This window comes from Chiloscyllium plagiosum, unplaced genomic scaffold, assembly GCF_037043375.1.
Source record: "Chiloscyllium plagiosum isolate Xiang-an unplaced genomic scaffold, Cpla_swu_hap1 HiC_scaffold_5, whole genome shotgun sequence".
NCBI lineage: Eukaryota > Metazoa > Chordata > Chondrichthyes > Orectolobiformes > Hemiscylliidae > Chiloscyllium > Chiloscyllium plagiosum.
Genome location: NW_028270143.1, coordinates 92,503,272 through 92,525,314, shown reverse-complemented (window position 1 = coordinate 92,525,314; position 22,043 = coordinate 92,503,272). Strand labels below are relative to the sequence as shown.

General features: G+C 39.4%; 2 protein-coding genes across 7 annotated transcripts in view; one reads left to right on the top strand and one right to left on the bottom strand.

Annotated features, from left to right (window-relative positions):
* Window positions 1-16,114, bottom strand: part of waca (WW domain containing adaptor with coiled-coil a) — a 147,624-nt gene extending 131,510 nt beyond the window's left edge. For 2 of the 4 annotated variants that reach the window (XM_043690496.2, XM_043690498.2), the window contains exons 1-7: window positions 15,924-16,114; window positions 15,609-15,642; window positions 14,693-14,882; window positions 11,202-11,308; window positions 8,114-8,229; window positions 7,918-8,033; window positions 6,562-6,870 (exon numbers count right to left, since the gene is read on the bottom strand). In XM_043690496.2, coding sequence (XP_043546431.1) covers window positions 6,562-6,870; window positions 7,918-8,033; window positions 8,114-8,229; window positions 11,202-11,308; window positions 14,693-14,882; window positions 15,609-15,642; window positions 15,924-15,964 — 913 coding nt within the window. In that variant the 5' untranslated portion in view covers window positions 15,965-16,114. The remainder of the gene's footprint in view (window positions 1-6,561; window positions 6,871-7,917; window positions 8,034-8,113; window positions 8,230-11,201; window positions 11,309-14,692; window positions 14,883-15,608; window positions 15,643-15,923) is intronic. The other 2 variants (XM_043690499.2, XM_043690500.2) reach the window with 1 other exon arrangement.
* Window positions 16,115-16,242: 128 nt separating this feature from the next.
* The window catches only part of mpp7a (MAGUK p55 scaffold protein 7a), a 493,705-nt gene continuing 487,904 nt past the window's right edge, over window positions 16,243-22,043 (top strand). For 2 of the 3 annotated variants that reach the window (XM_087987461.1, XM_087987470.1), the window contains exon 1: window positions 16,243-16,555. In XM_087987461.1, coding sequence (XP_087843587.1) covers window positions 16,382-16,555 — 174 coding nt within the window. In that variant the 5' untranslated portion in view covers window positions 16,243-16,381. The remainder of the gene's footprint in view (window positions 16,556-22,043) is intronic. The other variant, XM_087987462.1, reaches the window with a different exon arrangement.

Here is a 22,043-nt window from a genome sequence, read left to right as displayed (position 1 = left end):
CACTTTCTACCTGCTATTGAGCAAGATCCCCAGAACACAAATTTAATCTGAAAAGATTTTTTGGAACAAGAAATGCTATTGCCAATAATAGGAGACAATAAAAATTATTTGAATTACCAAAACATATCAAAAATGTCTGTGGGGGAAAGAGATTAGTGCAGATAACTCCAGCTGAGAAAAGGCACAGAAGTTTTCTGGGCCAGGTCCTAAAATTCATTACATTGCCCTATTCATAATCATATGTGCCTTGATCTTCAGTTCTGTATAAGGTATGAACACACCTCCATTTTCTACAACCCATTTCAAGGGCCATTCAAACGAGGAGTGGTTGAGGACTCTGAATTGGTACTCAAGAGTTCAGAAGCATTTGGGACACGGGGTCTGAAATTTTCAGAATACCAAGAGGCCTGGATAAGTGAACGTGGAGAAGATGTTTCCACTAATAGGAGAGATTAGGAGCTGAAGGGATAGCCTCAGAGTGAAGGAATGACCCTTGAGAACTGAGATGAGGTGAGATTGTGTCAGCCAGTGGGTGTTTAATCTGTGGAACTCGTTGCCGCAAAAGGCTGTGGAGGCCAAGTCTTTGAGAGAATTTAAGACAGAGAGAGATTGGTTATTGATCAGTATGGGGATCAAGAGTTATGGGAACAAGGCAGGAGAACCAATTTGAGAAACCTATCAGCCATGACCAAATGGTGGAGCAGATCTAAAATGGGCTAACTGGCATTATGGTCATGTTTGTCATTTGGACCATAGCAGCTTCATTTCACCACTCTCACGTTCGCACTTGATTTCATCAAATAGTGGATCACAACAATACTGGGATCTTTCCCACAAACTTTGACTCCATTTGGTTTGATCGAGTGTGATAATCTGCCAGGAATGTAACTAAATAGTGCATTTCTATATGTTAGCTTTCAGTAAATCCTCTGGGTGTTTTGTTTTGGTCCTCTTCTGTAAATTTGCTCTGAGTGACTTGGAAGGAGATCCACTTGGGGAGCCTGATATCTGAAATACCAATTTTATCATAAAGCCAACAAAGCTGTTGGTGGATGATCATAGCCATATTTGAGAGAGGATGCAGATGATGGTCGTCTTCCCACCTGAGAGATAGGATCTTCTGCAAGCAGCATCGGCAAAAGGAAGCGAATGTTTTGAGGTACCTCCTGTTTTAGCATCACAATCTCATGACAACAGGATATGTCAGACCTGCTGAGTTACTCCAGCATTCTGTTCGTTTATGTAGATGATGAGTTTGGCTTCAGTCTTCATTTGGCATCTTGATCTTGGTGAACACCATTTGGTTTGGTTGAGTGTGATAATCTGCCAGGAATGTAACACAGCTGCCTCACACTGCCATGGACCCAGATTTGGCTCTGGCACTGAGTAACAGTCTGTGTGTAGTCTGCACATTCTCCCAGTGTCTGCATGGGTTTTTGCTGGTCACTCCGATTTTATCTCACAGCCCAAAGATGCATACAGTAGTAGATTTGCCACGGTTAATGTCAGGTTATGGTGTTACGGTGGGCGAAGTGGGTCTGTGTAGGATGCTCTTCAGAGGGTCAGTGCAGACTCAATGGACTGAATGGCCTCCTACTGTTGGGATTCTATGGATTCGTCTTTTAACACTTGCTTCAAGTGTAGTTTGTTAAAAATACAAACCAATGCAGAACAAATCATGTCAATGAGGTGCGTCATCCTCAAAACAGAAGTTCAAGTAGTTCAAATTATCAAATGCTTTCTTTTTCAAGCTCAAGTGTGATCATCTCATCCATGCACAAGGCACAGACTTACATAACTAATGAGAACTGGGCCAACTGCCACTTATACCCTTCAAACTAAAAACTGGATTCTGGTCAGGCAAGGAATCTAAAATTATCATGGGGTCGATGGCAATGTCAAATCTGAAACAAATGCCTTAGCCATGATCTTATTGAATGGTGGAGTAGGCTTGCGGAGATGAACGGTCTTGTTTTGTTCCTGTTCTATGTTTATGGGAAGTAAGTCTTTGTACATCTCAACTTGAAAACTTTCAAATTTCACTTCTTGGAAGAAACAAAATGAAAATGTGTTTACATAGTTCACATTTAAATGTGTTAAAAAGCAAGTTTGCCAATTAAATGACAACTGCAAAAGATACTGCTTGAGCCTGATACGATTTCTTACACTGGTGACAAGACATAGTCATATATAATATGACTATTCAAGTCTGGATCACAATTAACAGTATAGCCATGTGCAAATTGAGTAAACATCTACCAACCACACAGGGAAGCAAATCAGCTCAATTTTCTGCATGACCATGATCATGTAATCTATTAGTTGCACCATGCCTTCTGGATCAGCTGGTTAGAGTTGTGAGAATAATCAGAGATACTTTCCTTATGTCTATAGAATATTTAGATTTATCACAAATGTTTAAATTAAGTTTCAAAATAATCAAACAGACATTAATCAAATAATTTGCATGGTTGTCCCCAAACATTTATTAGTACTTGCTAACAAATATTAAGACAGTATTATTTCTAATTACAGGTCATGGGTTATACAAATATTTTGAGCATCAAACAAGCTCTAAAAATGTGCCCTTAAAAAGGAGATTTGTCATTAAAAAAAATCTCTAATTAAGGTAATCATTCCTAGATATATACCACTTTCATTGCTAAGTGTGCTCCTTGCTTAAAACAGAAGGGAGGACAGCCGATCTGTGGGGCTGCTATTCCTCCCTTTTCACTGAGACATTTTAAACCAAGAAGTTATTGTAAATGTACCACCATAAACTCCATCCTAATTTAGTATTAGGTGCCAGATTTTTAAGTTGTCAAGCAGTAAAAAAAGCAGGGACATCTTTTAAAGCTCATTTTTACCACAGTCAGAAAATTGGTGCTGCATAGTGACTTCTCTTTTAGAAAAGTACAAACTTGTCAGGAGGTGGGACCAAAGATGCTTGAATTTTCCTGTTTGATCTAGTCCCAAGTAACATACACAAGCGAGGACAGAGAATCATATGAGAAGGGCTGAATAGGCTGGGGTTTTTATCCCCCCAGAGCGTAGGAGACTGAGGGGTGACTTTAGAGGATTATAAAATTGAGGGGCATGAATAGTGTGAATAGCCAAGGTCTTTGCCCCAGGTTAGGGGAGCCCAAAACTAAACGGCATAGGTTTAAGGATTAGTAGTGCTGGAAGAGCACAGCAGTTCAGGCAGCATCCAAAGAGCTTCGAAATCGACGTTTCGGGCAAAAGCCCTTCATCAGGAATAAAGGTAGTGAGCCTGAAGCGTGGAGAGATAAGCTAGAGGAGGGTGGGGGGGGTGGGGAGAAAGTAGCAGAGAGTACAATGGGTGAGTGGGGGAGGGGATGAAGGTGATAGGTTAGGGAGGAGGGTGGAGTGGATAGGTGGAAAACGAGATAGGCAGGTAGGACAAGTCCAGACAAGTCATGGGGACAGTGTTGAGCTGGAAGTTTGGAACTAGGATGAGGTGGGGGAAGGGGAAATTTGAAAACTGTTGAAGTCCACATTGATGCCCTGGGGTTGAAATGTTTCAAGGTGGAAGATGAGGGGTTCTTTCTCCAGGCGTCTGGTGGTGAGGGAGCGGCGGTGAAGGAGGCCCAGGACCTCCATGTCCTCGGCAGAGTGGGAGGGGGAGTTGAAATGTTGGGCCACGGGGCGGTGTGGTTGATTGGTGCGGGTGTCCTGGAGATGTTCCCTAAAGCGCTCTGCTAGGAGGCGCCCAGTCTCCCCAGTGTAGAGGAGACCGCATCGGGAGCAACAAATACAATAAATGATATTAGTGGATGTGCAGGTAAAACTTTGATGGATGTGGAAGGCTCCTTTAGGGCCTTGGATAGAGGTGAGGGAGGAGGTGTGGGTGCAGGTTTTACAGTTCCTGCGGTGGCAGGGGAAAGTGCCAGGATGGGAGGGTGGGTTGAAGGGGGGGCGTGGACCTGACCAGGTCGTCACGGAGGGAACGGTCTTTGCGGAAGGTGGAAAGGGGTGGGGAGTGAAACATATTCTTGTTGGTGGGGTCTGTTTGGAGGTGGGGGAAATGTCGGCGGATGATTTGGTTTATGCTTAAGGTTGGCAGGGTGGAAGGTGAGCACCAGGGGCGTTCTGTCCTTGTTACGGTTGGAGGGGTGGGGTCGGAGGGCGGAGGTGCGGGATGTGGACGAGATGCGTTGGAGGGCATCTTTAACCACGTGGGAAGGGAAATTGCGGTCTCTAAAGGAGGCCGCCATCTGGTGTGTTCTGTGGTGGAACTGGTCCTCCTGGGAGCAGATACGTCGGAGGCGAAGGAATTGGGAACACAGGATGGCATTTTTGCAAGAGGTAGGGTGAGAAGAGATGTAATCCAGGTAGCTGTGGGAGTCGGTGGGTTTGTAAAAAATGTCAGTGTCAAGTTGGTCGTCATTAATGGAGAGGTCCAGGAAGGGGAGGGAGGTGTCAGAGATGGTCCAGGTAAATTTAAGGTCAGGGTGGAATGGGTTGGTGAAGTTGATGAATTGCTCAACCTCCTCGCGGGAGCACGAGGTGGCGCCAATGCAGTCATCAGTGTAGCGGAGGAAGAGGTGGGGAGTGGTGCCGGTGTAATTACGGAAGATCAACTGCTCTACGCAGCCAACAAAGAGACAGACATAGCTGGGGCCCATACGTGTGCCCATGGCTACCCCTTTGGTCTGGAGGAAGTGGGAAGATTCAAAGGAGAAAGTGTTAAGGGTGAGGCATAGGTTTACGTTGAGAGGGGTAAGATTTAAAAGGGAGCTGGGCAACAATTCTTTCATGCAGAGGGATACGAGTGCATGGAACAGCCTGCCAGAAGTGGTCATGGAGGCGGGTACAATTAGAACATTTAAAGGCATCTGGATGGGTACATGAACAGGAAGGGTTCAGAGGGATATAAGCCAAATGCTGGCAAGTAGGACGAGAATCACAGAGTCAAAGAGATGTACAGCACGGAAACAGACCCTTCGATCCAGCTCATCCATGCCGACCAGATATCCCAACCCAATCTAGTCCCACCTGCTAGCACCTGGCCCATATCCCTCCAAACCCTTCCTATTTATATACCCATCCAAATGCCTCTTAAATGTTGCAACATACCAGCCTCCACCACTTCCTCTGGCAGCTCACTCCATACACGTACCACCATCTGCGTGAAAAAATTGCCCCTTGTGTCTCTTTTATATCTTTCCCCTCTAGTTCTGGACTCCCCGACCCCAAGGGAAAAGACCTTGGGTATTTACCCTATCCATGCCCCTCATGATTTTATAAACCTCTGTAAGATCACCCCTCAGCCTTCGACGCTCCAGGGAAAACAGCCCCGGCCTATTCAACCTCACCCTATAGCTCATGCTCCAATCCTGGCAATGTTCTTGTACATCTTTTCTGAACCCTTACAAGTTTCACAACATCTTTCTGATCGGAAGATCAGAATTGCACGCAATATTCCAACATGGCCTAACCAATGTCTTGTACATCCGCAACACGACCTCCCATCTCCTGTACTCTGACCAATAAAGGAAAGCATACCAAATGCCTTCTTCTCTATCCTATCTACCTGTGACTCCACTTTCAAGGAGCTATGAACCTTCACAACAAGGTCTCTTTGTTCAACAACAAAAGATTTGCTTTCCCAAAATGCAGCACCTCACATTCATCTAAATTCAACTCCATCTGTCTCTTCTGAGCCCATTGGCCCGTCTGACCAAGATTCCGTTGTAATCTGAGGTAATCTTCTTCACTGTCCACTACACCTCCAATTTTGGCGTCATTTAGATCAGTTTAGGCTATCTGCTCAGCTCACATGAGTCGGATGGAAGGTTCTGCTTGAGTGCTGCAGAACACTAATCTTCTTTCACAGATCTAAAACGGAAAAGGTAGCACACGTGCGTTGCCAGAGTCCCAGCCTTGATAAGTAAAGCTCATTCAAATGTAAAGGTACTTTATAACCTCTTTAAAATATACAATGGTCAATAACATACAGGTCTGAAAATAAAACTGTTCAATCAATTCAATGATAGCTCATTCAATCTCCTTCACAGCTCTTTCACAGTGTTTAAAACATTTACTAGTAAAGAAAATGCATAAACTGCTGTTTAACAAAAGTTTTCCCAATGCTATCGATTATCTTCCAACAATACAATATTAAAACAACGCTCGAAAAATGTTTCAATGACTATAAAGCGATTTCAGATCTTGTTTTCCAATGTGCTACAGAAGGCTGAACACACTTTCTTTAACAGAGCACATTAGCAAAGAAGCCTTCAATCAGGCACATTCACTTTCCCTAAAAACCTTGCACCTTGATAAATTAGTCCAATTTTGCAATCTGATGAACAGAAACCAAGTTAGTGTTTTAATGATTTATTGCAGTACTGGTTCAATTCTTGCAATGAGATCCAACATTAGTCTAGATATTTAGACATGTGATTACTTTTAGTTGTCTCTCAGTTCAGTGTTTTCAAACCAGTACATTAGCACTGTTTAATAATGAGCTTCAGTTTCACTCATGAATTAAAAACGTGCATGAACTCAAACAAATCAAATATACCCCAGCATACGTACCTTTCTTCTCTGTCTTCTGAATGGGGATGGAAGGTGTGGGTGTAGGCACTTTCGGTACAGTAGCTGCTCCATTAGCATCAAAGGATTTCTTTGGCTGATGCTCAGGCTGTAGACTAAAAGGACTAGAAGGAACAGTGCTTGGGTTTGAAGTTGGGAGAACCACTGGTTTGACGGGGTGCTGCACTGGGGCAGCTCCACCAGGAGTCTCTGTTCTGGGCAGTCGGTAGTCTCTGTCATTGTGTCTGTTTGTCTGGGACAAAATATTCTGGGAGAGCATACTACTGGCACCGCTGGAATGCTTGTCTTCCACTTTTCATGATTCACAAAGGTAATGTGGCAAAAAAAAATAAAAGGGGGAAATGTTGAAATTAGAATGATTATTAGAGCACTATTGGCTAATTTATTAACAGTACCCTCAATTGTTCATAATTAATGTTTTAAAATGCAAGAGTTGTTAGAATCAAAACATCTACTCAGGATACATTAGACCTTGTACCTTCTGGTGTCACTACTGTGACATAATCCATTTAATTTCACTTAAGTGATCTTTGGTTGCAGCCATTTTAGCTCTGGAACAACATCATTTATATCAGGCTGACATGAATAGATGTTATTAAACTCCACGTTTTTCCAGCACATTAAACCAACTCGTACATAAATTAGAAATAAACCTTTAGTGTTCAACATACATCCTGGTTTGGACAGCTGTGTGGAAATAGGAGGAAAATCAAATTATGAATATATTTCATTCTTACATAATTAACTGGACACCCAGAAATTAGACTGGTTTACTCCTGGGCATTTATTTAAATTCCAAAATTATTTTAGCATAATAATGCACAAGTTCAATTTTATTTTAAACAGGTGATAAATGATTCAGGGTCATCAGTTCCCGAGGAGGTGCTCTGTGGCAAACTGGCAACTCTTGCAGGTTATTTTTACCCTCAGGCCACAAATGACTTGTTACAGGGAAGATTAAATGATATCAGTAGCCAGAGGGAGTTAAAAAAAATGAATATGCGTGTTATCTTTCAATAATTCACTCAGTTACATTTACTTTTATGAAACTACAATGAGGAAAATTGCCTTATTTCAGTATGTGTACAACTCCAGCCCATTTAGAATCTTGAAGACTGTCAGAATTTATGTACCAGTATTATAACTCAGCATCAGCAAATTACTTGCTTCATATTCTACGACAAATAAACTATTTGTTTGACACTGCTCATCAGTTTGATAACACTAAATTGTATTCTAATTCTACAAAGTTCAGCTAAGCCTGCACATTATGTGAACCCTGAGAGAGAAATCTGGCAATATTAATTGTTTATTACTTGATTAAATGCTCTTACTTACTTCCACTTGTAAACCCACTGCCAGCAGTTGCTTGCAAGGTTTCCCTTCTGTAATCTCGATCTCTTGGGAAGCTGTTAACAACCCCAACTTTACTTGCTTCTTTTTGCCTCTGTTCTCTGCACAAAAGAACCATTGTTTGTGACCTATTTAGGATACCTGTTTATTTTACATAATATTTGATAAACTGAACATGTACCTTTCAATCCACTCTTTGGGTTTCTCCCACTGAGAAACTTCTGTCCTGCAGTTGTAGTAGTATTTTTTGCCTGACGAGCTGATGTGCTCTGACCAGTCATCAGCTGGTTCAAAAGGCTACATTAAAGACAGAAAGAATTAAATCAAAAGTCAAATTATCTTCACTTGTGTTTCTTTAAGTGCTTCAGACTGGATTTAGTGCTCAACAACTCAAAAGCTTGGAAACAATTATTCCACTTACTTTACACAGATAGTCCACTACTCAATTTAATGCTGACAAACATCTAGCATTCTGAAATTACTTGATTTAGAGACTCCACAACCACCTGATGAAGGAGCAGTGCTCCGAAAGCTCGTGCTTCCAAATAAATCTATTGGGACTATAACCTGGTGTTGTGTGATTTTTGAAATTACTGGAGTCATTATTTGTTCAGTTCATGATAATACAGGAACTGTAGATTGCCTAATACCTAGACCAATTATAGGATAACCACACCCAGAATCACAGCACATCTGTCCACATTTCTGGTTAGAACTGAAATTATATCTTTAATTGGCTAAACAGTTTTAGGTTTGTAGCAGCTACTAGTATTACTGACTATTGATATACAGAAACCCAACAACAGTAGCACCAACTGTAAAGCAAATGTCACATACAGAAGTTACACTTGCTTGCCTTAGTTGGTGGCACTCAACTGTTATAATTTGAGATCTCAGAACTAGAACCATGAGCAAGATTGATACTTTGTTGAGCATGCAGAGATTGCTGCATGTTAAAAAGCCTTCAGATGAAATTTATATTTGTGCAGCAGTGTAAGATGCCATTTGCACACTCAAAGAACCTCTCAACATTGCATTACGTCTCAAAACAGCTTAACTAGTCATTCCATTTGACTTTGTGGGATCTTGTTGTGCATTGCAAGATTAATTCGGATTACCATGTGGGTGATGGGTCCATAATCGTGGTCTACAGCTATGTGTGCACTTGGACAATTTTCCAGTGGCAAGATCACAATTCCCACAAACATGGCTCACATTACATCTATGTAATATGCGACTTATTGTATTATTTACATTTTTGCCAATATATCACAGCCATATCTGAAGGCAATGTTGTGGGTTTGTGTAATTTTGGAAGAAGAGTCGTGTAAAAGAGGTGAAGAAAATAACCCCCATTATACCCAGTATCAGAGAATTAAAACCATATTTAACAAGCATTTTAGAAACAGACATTTCCATATCATGTTTGTTTACAAATACCCAAAAGAAAGTTAGAACTTTTATATACATTATTTTTTTCTCCCTCTCTCTTGTAACCATACAATTCTCTGAATTGAAGTGTGGGCAAACCACCTGTACAAAATACTACCTTTAAAATATGCTTTTCCTGTTTTGGTCTCAAAGCAACTGGACTTGTCTGCTCCATACACAACAGTCTACATTCACAAACAGCACATCACTGACACAATGGCAAACAAGTACCTTCCATCACATATTTTTACAAAGAAATTGGCTCTGCAGATACTACTTGAAATAACATGCATATGTTTCAATGAGCTTACAATGCATGTGTTGATGCACTTTGCTACAATTATTACCTAAGAGAACATATTTCTAATAATCCAATTGTCAATTCCATTTTTGAATGGGGAGTATGTGGCATGGTGGTCAAGTCATCCAGAAACATGGGGTAATGCTGTGGGGCATGTATTCAAATCCTACCATGATAACTTGCGGAATCAAATGCGGAATTGAAAGCAAGCCTCAGTAGTGGCAACTGTCAAACGATCATGTTATAAAAATCCACCTCGTTCACAAATGCCATTCAGGGAAGGAAATCTGACATCCTTACCGGCTCTGACCTCCACATGATTGAAGATTCATGTGGCTAAATCTTAACTGCCCTCTGAAATTGCCAAGTAAACCACACAGTTCAAGGACAAGCAACCAATTCTGGCTTTGCCAGAGATACCCACATCCCAAATGATCAATTAAAAATAAAACAATCATTTAATCATCCATATTATGACACACAATGCCAAGTTTTTCAAAACAAAACAAAATCATGGAGCTTGGAAGGCAAAAAAATAAATTTTGACAATTTTGACACACTACTTGAAAACAGAGATCCTTTGTAATTTACACTCAAACTTCCACATGTTAAAAAAAGACAAATGTTCAATATTTAAAAGACAGCTGTCCTTCCCTTACCACAAGAGGATTTAGTTTGCTTTATTCCGCCTGTGAAATTAGATCAGACAGATAATTTTCAAATTAAAAGTGGAGTGTACATTTATGGAACACTCCACGTCCATTAGCTGTCCAGCAGCAGAAACATATGCATTGTTATGTTGCAGTTCTTGGGACATAAAAATGTATCAACTATGTTCGTCTGGAAACTGATTTGTTTTTGCAGATTGAAAGGCAAGCAATTTCCATTGGCCCTAATTTTTTTTGGATGATCCACACCTGGATACTTCTGATTCTATTTCTCCACAAAACGTAAGCTCAAAGTGTTGCACCATGTAAATGTAAAACAAACAAATTCTTTGGGTTTATCAAGTAAGGTCATTACAAATAAATCATCCTGTGTGGACTGCTCAGACACTACACGCAATAAAGATCGAACTCACAAATTTCAAGACAAAGTTTATGACATCAGCCAATGTATCATTTTACATGGTTTCAGATGAAGATATAATAAAATTATGTTGCCCTGTACTACGGTTTCTTTTTAAAATAAGAATTGCTCTGTATGTTTAGACACTTACTGCTCTATATTAAGTTACAAATATGTTGATGATTAATTTGAGCTGAAATATATTAGCTGAAAAATTCTTCCTTATTTTGTTTTTGTTTAAACAGTTGCATTCTCATTGAAATTTAGAGCATTCAACATTAGTGACTCAAGACATGAACTAGATCACTCTGCAAAGATCTAAAATTAAGTAAATTTCCAGTTGTCCCAATTCATATTCCAGTTGCCAAGCTGTTTAATTAAGAGTTTGAGAAAACCAAAATATAGAAGTCCTATTACCTTAAATGAAATATGGAACATTTTATGAAGGAATTACAAAAGAAATACTTACTGCGTCTGAAGTTTTACTTGGATTGTTACTAGGATTAGAAGAATGTGAATTTGAGCTATGGTGGGTACTGTTATTATGTGAATTCTCCTGTGGAGAATAGCTGGTCCCTGAAACAAATACAGTAGATTTATTACACAGGCACAAACATAGTAAATTAACCTGAGCTAACTGTTTCACACAAGGTTACCAGTCTACACACATTTTTCTAAAAATAGCTTAAGTGCCTTCTTTCACCCATTTTCTCACCTCGCAACCCACTCAAAAATTCACCATTTCCTTTCTTATGTATACTTGTAAGGACATTAAGTATCCTCCTGTTAAATTTCCAAATGCCAAGGATAGATTGAAAAATCTCCACACATACACATTTCTAACCAGCTTCATAGGATAGAAATCAAAACACACGCTTTCCCTAAACTAATACCTTTGTGCCCAGCTGGAATTGCCATACTAAATGTTCCTTATCCATAAGTTCAAGGCAGCTAACAGTAATATTTTTTGTTTCTCAATATCGTCATTTAGGATTGGCAATTAGGAAAAGCTCACCCTTTTGCTGAGAACCTCCAAATAAGTCAAAAACATAAGGGAACATGAAAGGGAATATCATAAATGACATTTTTATCAACTCAATTGAGTTTCATATTTGAACAGTGAAAGATAGTGGCATTGTGGTAATTTAGAAAGTTTAGGATAAATAAAATAAATAAATAAATAAAATGAAACTGGAGAAGTTTGAAGTTATGACCACAGAATGAACATTTGTAGCACATAAAATTAGTGCTAGTCTGTTGACAACTCCGAACAGCCATCAAGAGCTCAGAAAGACTGCTATGAGAGCCGAAATTTACGGTTCCAAAAAGGTCAACTGCATGTCCACAGCACACAAGATTTATTTTCAGACACCTGCACCACACTAAGGGGCAGCCAATGAGATACAGAAATTGAGTGATTTCAACAATATTCTTATTTCTCAAACTTGGAATAATTGACAGAGTGGAATGTGTTCATGATATCGATTTCTAATAAAAGCAAACTGGTATAACAGTTCTGAACAAAAGTGTGCCACGGTATTGCTCAGTTATTAACCTAACTTGTCTATTTGTTTTTGTAGCACAAATCAAAAGATTTGAACTCACTAGTTGTCTGCACTCTAACATAGTGGTGTTTTTCAGAGGCTACTCTGAACGCATGTCTCACCTGCCTGTTTCAATGTTTTCATGTACATGAATAAGCTTCATGAAAAGCTGGGCTCTCTCTATGTTCACATCAGTAAAACTAATTATTTCACAGTTAATTCAGTTTTTTTGCCAACATGTGGGCATTAGCCATGAAGAAAAATTGCCACATTTGTCCAAACCACTGCACTTCAAAACACTATTCATTCTGAACTATTGCAGCCTGTCAACATAAGACTATTTAACACAACTTTTTTTTGCTGAGAATGGCAACACCTAGGAATTGACATCATACCACATTTAGAAAATGGATACAATCAAGATTGGTCATTAAAAGGATAACAACTTCAGAGAACATACTTAGCTCCTGATGCAAGTTAACTGGCCTTCTTCTGTCAACCAGCATCATTTCAATACTGGAGCCACTTGTTGTTTGCCTTTGCAAAAAACTATTTATTTTGAGTATAATACAAATGGAATCCTTAAAATCACCATGGTATTTTCTTCCAGCAGGGTAAGCATTTCTGCAGGAGGAAAACTCTACTAGAAACTATTTGCTTCCATTTGGGATAGTAACAGCACCGTAACACATGGTAGCACAGTTGTTAGCACTGCTGTCTTCCAGCACCAGAGACCTGGGTTCAATTCCAGCCTTGGGTGACCTGTGCGAGGTTTCCTCCCACAGTCCAAAACGTGTCTAAGCTAGGTGGATTGGCTATGCTAAATTGTCCCATCGTGTGCAGGCTGGGTCGGTTAACAATGGTAAATATGTGGTTATGGGGTGAGAATGGGGTGCTCTTCAGAGGGTTAGTGCAAACTTGATGGGCCAAACGGCTGTATCTGCACTGCAGGGACTTTATGATTCAAATCTTGCACTAACTCTTTGCGCTACAACATCTGCAAACCTAACGCAAGTACAGGATCAGGGTCTCTGTTTTTCTCATGAGTGAAACAAAGAATAAAGGCCAACACCTTTCACCAAACATGTCAGTCTGTTGGAAAATTCAGGTTGTGACCAAAGAAATGGATTAATTGTTAATTTAGTTCACCGTCAAAGCTATGGATTGATTTTATTAGTTGCACATGAACAATTAGAAATCTGACCTGTTGATTAAACGCATTATATACACCGTACTACAGAATTAAAAGTCCAAAAATACAACTTTTGACTTTAAAAATGCCACAAAATTTTGGGACTAGCAATAATTGTTCAATCAAACATTCCATTCAATGACTTTGTATAATATCCAAACCTTTGCATTTGAACTTGTTAATACTAGTGTACTAATAAAATGTTGATACTGTTTCAATGGTAAAACAGTGGCTAAGATTTACCTTTGGTAAAGGTGCACTAATGTTCTTAATGCTCTCATTCTGCAGCTGTCCATTCCAGTTAGAAGACTTTTCAATGCAATTTGACACCACTAGTTTGACTCATTTTTAAAAATATACAAAATAATGTAATATACCATCTACCACACAGAAACACGTTCGTGCTCCACTGAAGTCTCCTCTTTCCCTAAACTTTGTCATCATAATCTTTTATTCCCTACTGTCTCACATGCTCGTCACATCACCTTCCAATATGCATTTATGTTATTTGCCTGAACCCATTTGAATAACAAGTTCCAAATTCTCACCACTCTGGAGGTGAAGTCGTTTCACATTCCTCATTCATGAGTAACCATCCCACATTAACAGTTTCTGGTTTCACTCTTCTCACCAATAGAAACATTCCCTCCACATCTGTGCGATCAAAACCTTTCAATAATTTTAAAACTCTGTTCTATTACCCCTTGGCATGGTCCTGTCAAAAGAAATGGGACTCGGCCTGATCAGTACTTTTATATATTACTATTACAGTTCTGATAACAACCTTTCAAGTATGTTTTTGCATCATCTCCATTGTCTCTATACCCTTTATTTAAAGAAAAGGCAACAGTACAAGTGTGCCCCAGTAAAGACCGAATACAAGTTTAGCAAAACCTCTCAACATTTCACTCGTCTCACTATAATTCATCCAGTTTTTCATTTGCAGTTACAATCCCATGGGCCCACACCACAACTTTCAGTCATTTGTTATATTCAAACAAAAATGGTGTAGCTACTGCACACAAAACTAAAGCAGCTACTAATTTGGGTTTCCTAACTTGAATTATGCATTTAAGATGCCAAGTTTAGCATCTGATCTAAAAATGTTATTTGTAATTTTACTTGATCATTGGTCAATGCTTTTGACAGGATGTATTTTCCAAGACAGCCAGCAAAATACAATGAAACTAAGACTTTCTGCATGCTAACTACACAGTAACATACCGTCTCGCTCTCTGGCTCGATGTGAGTGCACAGTTTTACTCTTATGTCCTGTACTATCACTATGTTTATTTTCAGGGCTGTTAGAACGTCGTAGCATTTTGCAGGGTGGTGATGGATCTCCTGATTCTCTGGTTTTGTCATGACGATGATCACTGCTGCTCGTGTGACTCTTGGATGGGTATTTAAGAGTCTGAAATAGAATAATCATAAAACAGTTAATTAGATGAAACATGAACTAGAAGCAAATGATATGCAACTGTAGGCAAATGTAGCTTTCAAAGATTTCATAGTCTTCCTAGCTCGATTCTTCATTTAAAGTCGATCCAAGTACACCTTAACCTCAGTTCAGAGAAGATTTCTATATAGTTGTTACTTTTCACTAACCTATCAGTTTAACACTGGTTGAAGCAAATAATTGCAAATGTCCAACAATCTTAAAAAAAATATGATATTGACCTTCATCATTAAATGAATTTAAAACTAAGCTTAGAAACACTAACACACTATTTTACTAACTTTAATAAATTATTTGTAGAAACAACTGGGTTCAAATAGAGATCTGTATATTAGCTTATCTTAACAGCAGAAATATGCCTTTAAAAATGTGTTCCAAAACCTAGAAACAAAAAAGTAGGGACACGGAAACCTAGGCCCACCTACAGTTCAAAATTTATTTACATGCGTTTTTATGCGTTAATATTCAAAAGTAGGGAACAGCTACCAAAACCAATTGAATCTAAAAGTCATTAAAATACGTCCAAACATAACTAAATGACATTTCGCACAACATTTTAAAATGAAATTTTATTTTATTTCCCGGTCTCCTTAAGATCCAGCTGTGAAGTGGTGAGGCCTGTTTCAGACGCACAAGCCTTCATTAAAGTAAACGGCATTCGATTCACTCTGAGAAATATACCTGATAGGGCTGGGATTCCCTCCTGTCGTGACACCTGCAAAGAAACAAAATTCAGAAAACGAACATATCAGCGGTGGTCTAAAACGTCTTTTTCTTAATAACTTTGAAATAAAAACTCGGCAGAAAATGTATATATTTTTAAGAAGATCTTTCAGAGTAAAATGGTCACAAAGCGGGGGGATTCATTTCCTTAAGTTTTTTTTACTTATTTTGGTTTACAGCAAAAATGGCGGATTGTCAAAAGATAAGAGGAATTCGAAAAAGGGGAAAAAGGAAATTTAAAGAATAACAAGAAAAAAAACCTAAACATTTTACCCATCATTGAGTCTCGGTTGTTTCCTTGCATACATTACCATCAATGCTGTTGTATGTGGAGTGGATCAAAAGGTAAATTATAATTTTTTTCCTAAAGGGGAGGGAAAATATTCACAAAAACTGGCCCTTTTCGTTTTTTTTAACAGGTAAAGATACTACCAACTCTCGGGATCCATCTCACACACACAAACCAACACTGAAGAGGACGAGGCCCATACTACATACGGGTAACGCGTCAGCGATCGGGAACGCCGACCCTCCCGCCAATGATCGGCCTTTTCCGGAAACACTTCGGCTCTTTCCGCCCAACAGCCGCCCGCACGCGAACAAAACAAAAAGGCAAACAAATGTCAACAGAGATGGCTGCACAAAACAACACAACATTTAATCATATTGCGAAGGCCGCCTCCGAATTTGCTAAGCGTCTGATTTTTCTCTTCCGTTAATTTTTAAACGGCATGCTGGGAGTTGGGTCACGTGGTGGGTGGCACTCCGGCTTTTTATTAAAAAACGAGATTGAGGTGAGCAGTGGTATTAAGAACTACTGTATTCTTTTTTACGAAAATGAATTATCGCCAAACTCAGCTCGTCGATGCAAAAAAGAAAATCAAAACTCACACGCAAGTGAAAGGGTAAATACTGAGATTTAGTGAGACACTGACGGATGGACTGCGCCAGGGCAATTCATGGCCGCGCGGGCCTGCGGAGTGATCAATGTACAGTAAATGGCTGCCAGTCACTGACTTATATTGGGGCTTTACATATGCATGCGCATTTCTGATTTAATTGATCTACTGTTTAGCTACTAGTTGTTGGGCTGTGATTCAAAATATATTATCTGCGTGTCTCTTTATATTTTCATTGGAGGAATTACGAGAGTGAATAAAACATGACCGCATGGCTCGGTAATGTTGTATTGAAGAAAAGTAATGTAAGATTCTTGATTTGCTTATTGGTATTTAATAAACTTTGCGATGTCGCTACCTTATTGTTTCAACATTTTCAGTATCGCTGAAAAGCAGTCGCGGATGTATTAAAGTTTAACGTTTTTATATACGATTTGGTAATTTTGCCACTCGAAGTAAACTAGCAAGAGTGAAGTTAAAATTATGAAATACTCAATGAAGTATTTCATAATTTAGATCGGTTATTTCGTGTCTAGAGAAATTCAGCTGAAAATCAATTCTCAAGTTTGCAAACTGTACACTGCTTTACCCATTGCTAAAACATTTTTAAAATTCTTTTGTGGGATGTGACTGTAGCCCACAAATCAATATTTGCTGTTCATTCTCTATTGCCCTTGATTCATTTCAAACTGCAATTAGAAATTAAAACTTTTATCAAAAACCCAAAGTAAAACATACCCAGCTTGTAAAATGTGAGATATACGCGGTAACTAATTGGTAAACTTTTTATGCTTTGTTTTTAAAATGGAGTTTTCTTGAAGAAAATGGGCTGCAACAAACTCACTTCATTGATTTTTAAAGTGAGAAAAATATTTTGGAAAGGATGATTTGTTTTACATAAATTGTAAAAGACTAAGATGTCAAGGAAACAATTATGAGAAGAGTGATATGTGTTTCATAAGCTGTATTTAGATGTGTACTTAGGGTAACCTTTCCATTCAAACTTTCCTGTACTCTTTTCATCCGAAAGTCTAAATTGGTGCTCACAGTCATTTTTGGTTACTTCTGTGATGGTGGTTGAAATCCCAAGTCTTTTCATCAATGACCTTCAATATTGATATACTCAACATATATGCCATCTTTTTCTTAACTCGCATGTATAGTTGTCTGTCCCTATTCACACATTGCTTCCTCAAAAACAAAATTGACATTTAAATCTTTAGTGTCACTCCAGTCCCAAGGCATTTTTCATTAGATCAGAGTCTGAAGCTGGAAGTGGCTGACAAAGGAGGTGATTGAAGGCAGGGTTTTAAAATATTTTGACCTTGAGATTTGCACTTGGCTGGCATTTGATACAACTGAATACCTTGCTCAGCTGAGCATCCAGTGTTTGTCCCTAAACAAAATTAGTGCATCTGTTAGATTTTTGCACCTACCTGATGGCTTCATTTTTTTTAGTACTACCAGTGTTATTTCTTGCCACTAACCTTAGTCTTCAAGCTGTTATGAGATTTAAATTTGTGTATTCTGTTTAACTCATCCAACAGTTAAACCACAACATATGTGAGATGTTCATTATTAAGAAAGCATTTAAAGATGACAGTGCTGAATCTAAGTTATCAAGAATGGAGTCAGGAGACCTTCTTCAATTATTGTGCTCCAGATTTAGAGAGGATTTCAGCAACCCAGCGCCAATGAAATGGAGTCTGAAAGATGGATTAGCTTAGATTATTTACAGTGTGGAAACAGGCCCTTCGGCCCAACAAGTCCACACCGCCCCGCTGAAGCGCAACCCACCCATACCCCTACATTTACCCCTTACCTAACACTACTGGCAATTTAGCATAGCCAATTCACCTGACCTGCATATCTTTGGACTGTGGGAGGAAACCGGAGCACCCGGAGGAAACCCACGCAGACACAGGGAGAACGTGCAAACTCCACACAGTCAGTCGCCTGAGGCAGGAATTGAACCCGGATCTCTGGCGCTGTGAGGCAGCAGTGCTAACCACTGTGCCACCGTGCCGCCCACAAAGTAGAGACAATAGCTATTTTATAACTGGGGAAAGACTTTGAAAATCTTAAACAAGAAGGGACTTAACCTTAAAAGAATCCTGAAATAAGACTATTATGCAGGTTCAGTTGGCAGTTAGGAACTCAAATGCATTCCAGAGAGCTAGAATAAAAGAGCAGGGACGTACTGGTGAAACTGTATTTGGAATGTTGAGAGAAGCTTTGGGCCTCGTTTCTAACAAGAGTCTGCTGGCATTGGAGAGGGTCCAAAGCAGGCTGTCAAGAATGAAGGGCTTGTTATATAATGAATGATTGAGGACCCTGGGTCTGTACTCAGTGGAGTTTCCAAGGAGACTTGGGATTTCATTGAAACTGACAGAATGCTGAAAAGCCTGGACAAACTGAATGTGCAGAAGCTGTTTCCATTCATAGGAGAGGCTAGGACCTGAGGGCACAAGCTAATAGTGAAGAGAAACCTGCTTGAACTGAGATGAGGAATTTCTTCAGCCAGAAGGTAGTGAGTTTATGGAATTCATTGTTACAGAAAGCTATGGAAGCCAAGTCATTGAGTACATTTAAGACAGGGATAAGCAGATTCTTGATTAGTAAGGGAGTCAAGGGTTACTGGGAAAAGGCCGGAGAATGGTGCTGAGAACGGTAACATGATCAAATGGTGGCACACACCTGATGACCCAAATGGCCTAATTCTATATCTTGTGGTCTTTCAGGACAAGAGACGATTGCACAAGAAGAATGGGCCAAGGCTGTGGAGCTATTTTAATATAGTATTTCAAGATAGTCTCCCAGGAGCGGTTAATGAACGATAATGATGTGATTTGATGTGGGGCAGCTGAATTAGGTACTAATAAAGCATCATTCATGGAAGATAGTCCTTCAAAGGCCAGTAGTGAGACTGTTGGAGAAATAAACCATAAAGTGATGAAGCCATGAATGAATATTTTAATGGTAGTGTAGGTAAAACAGAAATATTGCCTTGAAGATGGAGCAAAATCATTTTGATCACAAAATAAGTTGCAAGTCTGTCGTCTGTGCCATCTGGTTTACTCTGATGGAATGTGAAGGAAGTAAGTTTTAATAAGTGCACAAAAAAAGTGTGACCTGGCGAGTTTCTCAAGTAATTTTGTTCTTCAGGTCTTTAAAATTTGATTTGAAAATAATTATAGCTTTGAGAGCTACATTCAACTTGCTGTCAGGCAGCAAGGAGGTCATCATGAAATTGAGCATCATTTGGTAGTGACACACTGATCGTGAGGGAAGCAGATCGATGGTGAATAGAATTTTGTTGAGGGTGCAATTTTGAGGCACACTGTGGTTTGATATATAGGGGCAGGGGGTAAAGTTGTTGAATGTAATGTACTGGGTATGTAAACACAGATTAAATTAGACCATAAGAGGGTGCGGTTATACCAAATTTGTGTATTGTAGAGGAGAACTGAGTATTCATTTTCATTGAAAGAGATGGAAGAAAAATGGCACATGTTGTCATAATCTTCATGCTTGCTTACTTTGTGCACTTGGCAAGACCACCTAGCATTTATACTAGCTGAAAATCGACAGATGAGTCAGTACTACTGCTCAAGAAACAGGTTTTAATTAATTCACTGTTGCTGCTTCTAATAATAATAAAACCAATATTGGAGTTACGTATGTATGTGAAGAGAGAAACAGGTAACATTTTTGACTTGAGTATGGTACCTCTGCTAGTTCAACTCCAGTATGAGAGCTCTTCTAGTTCTGAAGAAGAACTCTGTTTCTCTCTTCACAGATGCTGCCAGTCTTGGAGTCTCTCCAGCACTCTCTTTACTTCAGTTCCCATCACCTGCAAATATTAATGGTAAATGTAGATACACATTGGAAAATTAAATGTGAATTGTAAAGTATGCTTCATTTGAGAAAGAGTAATCTTTTAAAACTCCCTCCTCTTCCAAATTCCCAAACCCACATTCTGTCTTGAGTTGCACTGTGATGCAGTACTATCTTTGCCCTTGCTTACATCAGTTCTGTAATGAATGAAGGTTGGATCTATACTCATTGAAGTTTAGAACAATGAAGGGTGATCTTATTGAAACATGTACGTTTCTGAGTAGGCTTGACAGAATTAGCATTTGAGGTGCTGAAGTGATGTTCCCCTATTGAGAGGAACGTAGAAGGAGCACAGTTTCAGCCATCATCTCATAGATTGGCAGAACAGGCATAAGTAGCTGAATGGCCTACTCTTGTTCTTACTACTTAGATTCCTAGAATTGTCCATGATGTTGCTGGAAACATTGATTCTTAATTTCCAATACTGAAGGAATTTGAACAGAAAATTGTAGAAGACTTTTGCAAAGTGTTTGTGGATTATTTAAAGGGGAACAATGTCAGCTTTTAAGGTGAATTTTGGAAGAGTCCGATCAGTTGTGTTGGTAAACTGTGGACTGACGGGCAAAAGGTGAGTGATTAAGTTAGGCTTTCAAGTTGCTGTTGGCTGAGGGGAAGACTTCAAGTGAAGTAGAATTGGAGTTGATGAGAGTGCAGCTTGGATTTTGAGGGGGCATAGTAAGGTAGATAGACAGAGTTGAACTGATAGCAAAATTGTTAATAGATTTGACCATGCTTACATTGGCTGTTTTGAAATGAGAATAGAGAGAGATTGGTTTAGTACTGAGAAAAGGTGGTTTGAATTGGCCCCATATCTGGGATGATTCTGATAAAAGAAGATTTCATGTGTATGTTGGCAAGTTGAAAGAGAAATTCCAAATGGATTGTGTGAGCTATTATAAAACAGAAGGAAGAGAATAACTCGTGAATGTTGGTCTCTTGAAATAGAAATTTATCATGGAGGAATTAAGAGCCTGAAGGAGAGACTGAACAAGTGGTAATGAGCTCATGATGATGAAACCCAACAAGTCTGAGAATTAGAGTGAGGACCAATAAGTGGGACAAAGTGAGGACTGCAGATGCTGGAGATCAGAGTCAAAAATGCAGGGCATTCCTGATGAAGGGCTTATGCCCGCAACTCTCCTGCTCAGATGCAGCCTGACCTGCTGTGCTTTTCCAGGACCATGCGAGTGGTCAAGAGATGAGTCAGTGAAGGGGAAAGACCTGAGGAGCAATTCAAAACCCATAAGTGGACGTGAGTGAGAGATCATGGTGAGCAGTTAAGAGAATATGAGTCAACAAGAGGAAGAGATTCTGTACTTAAAAGAGCAGCCCCATCCATTTAAATATTGAGTAATGAGTAAGGGATAGTATATTTAGGGAATGGACACAGTTCTTTACAGCAGGTTAGAACATGCCTTGATTTGGAAAGGAATTTGGAGTGGGAGGAGGAGGATCCTGTAATAGGCCAGGTTGTTACAAACAAAATAGGCAGAACTAGCAAAGACACTGGTCAAAGGGAGTATGAACAAATCCTCAAAGATAATCTCTTGATTACTACCTAAACTGCAAGCAAATTGGTGAAGAGTAAATAAGATTA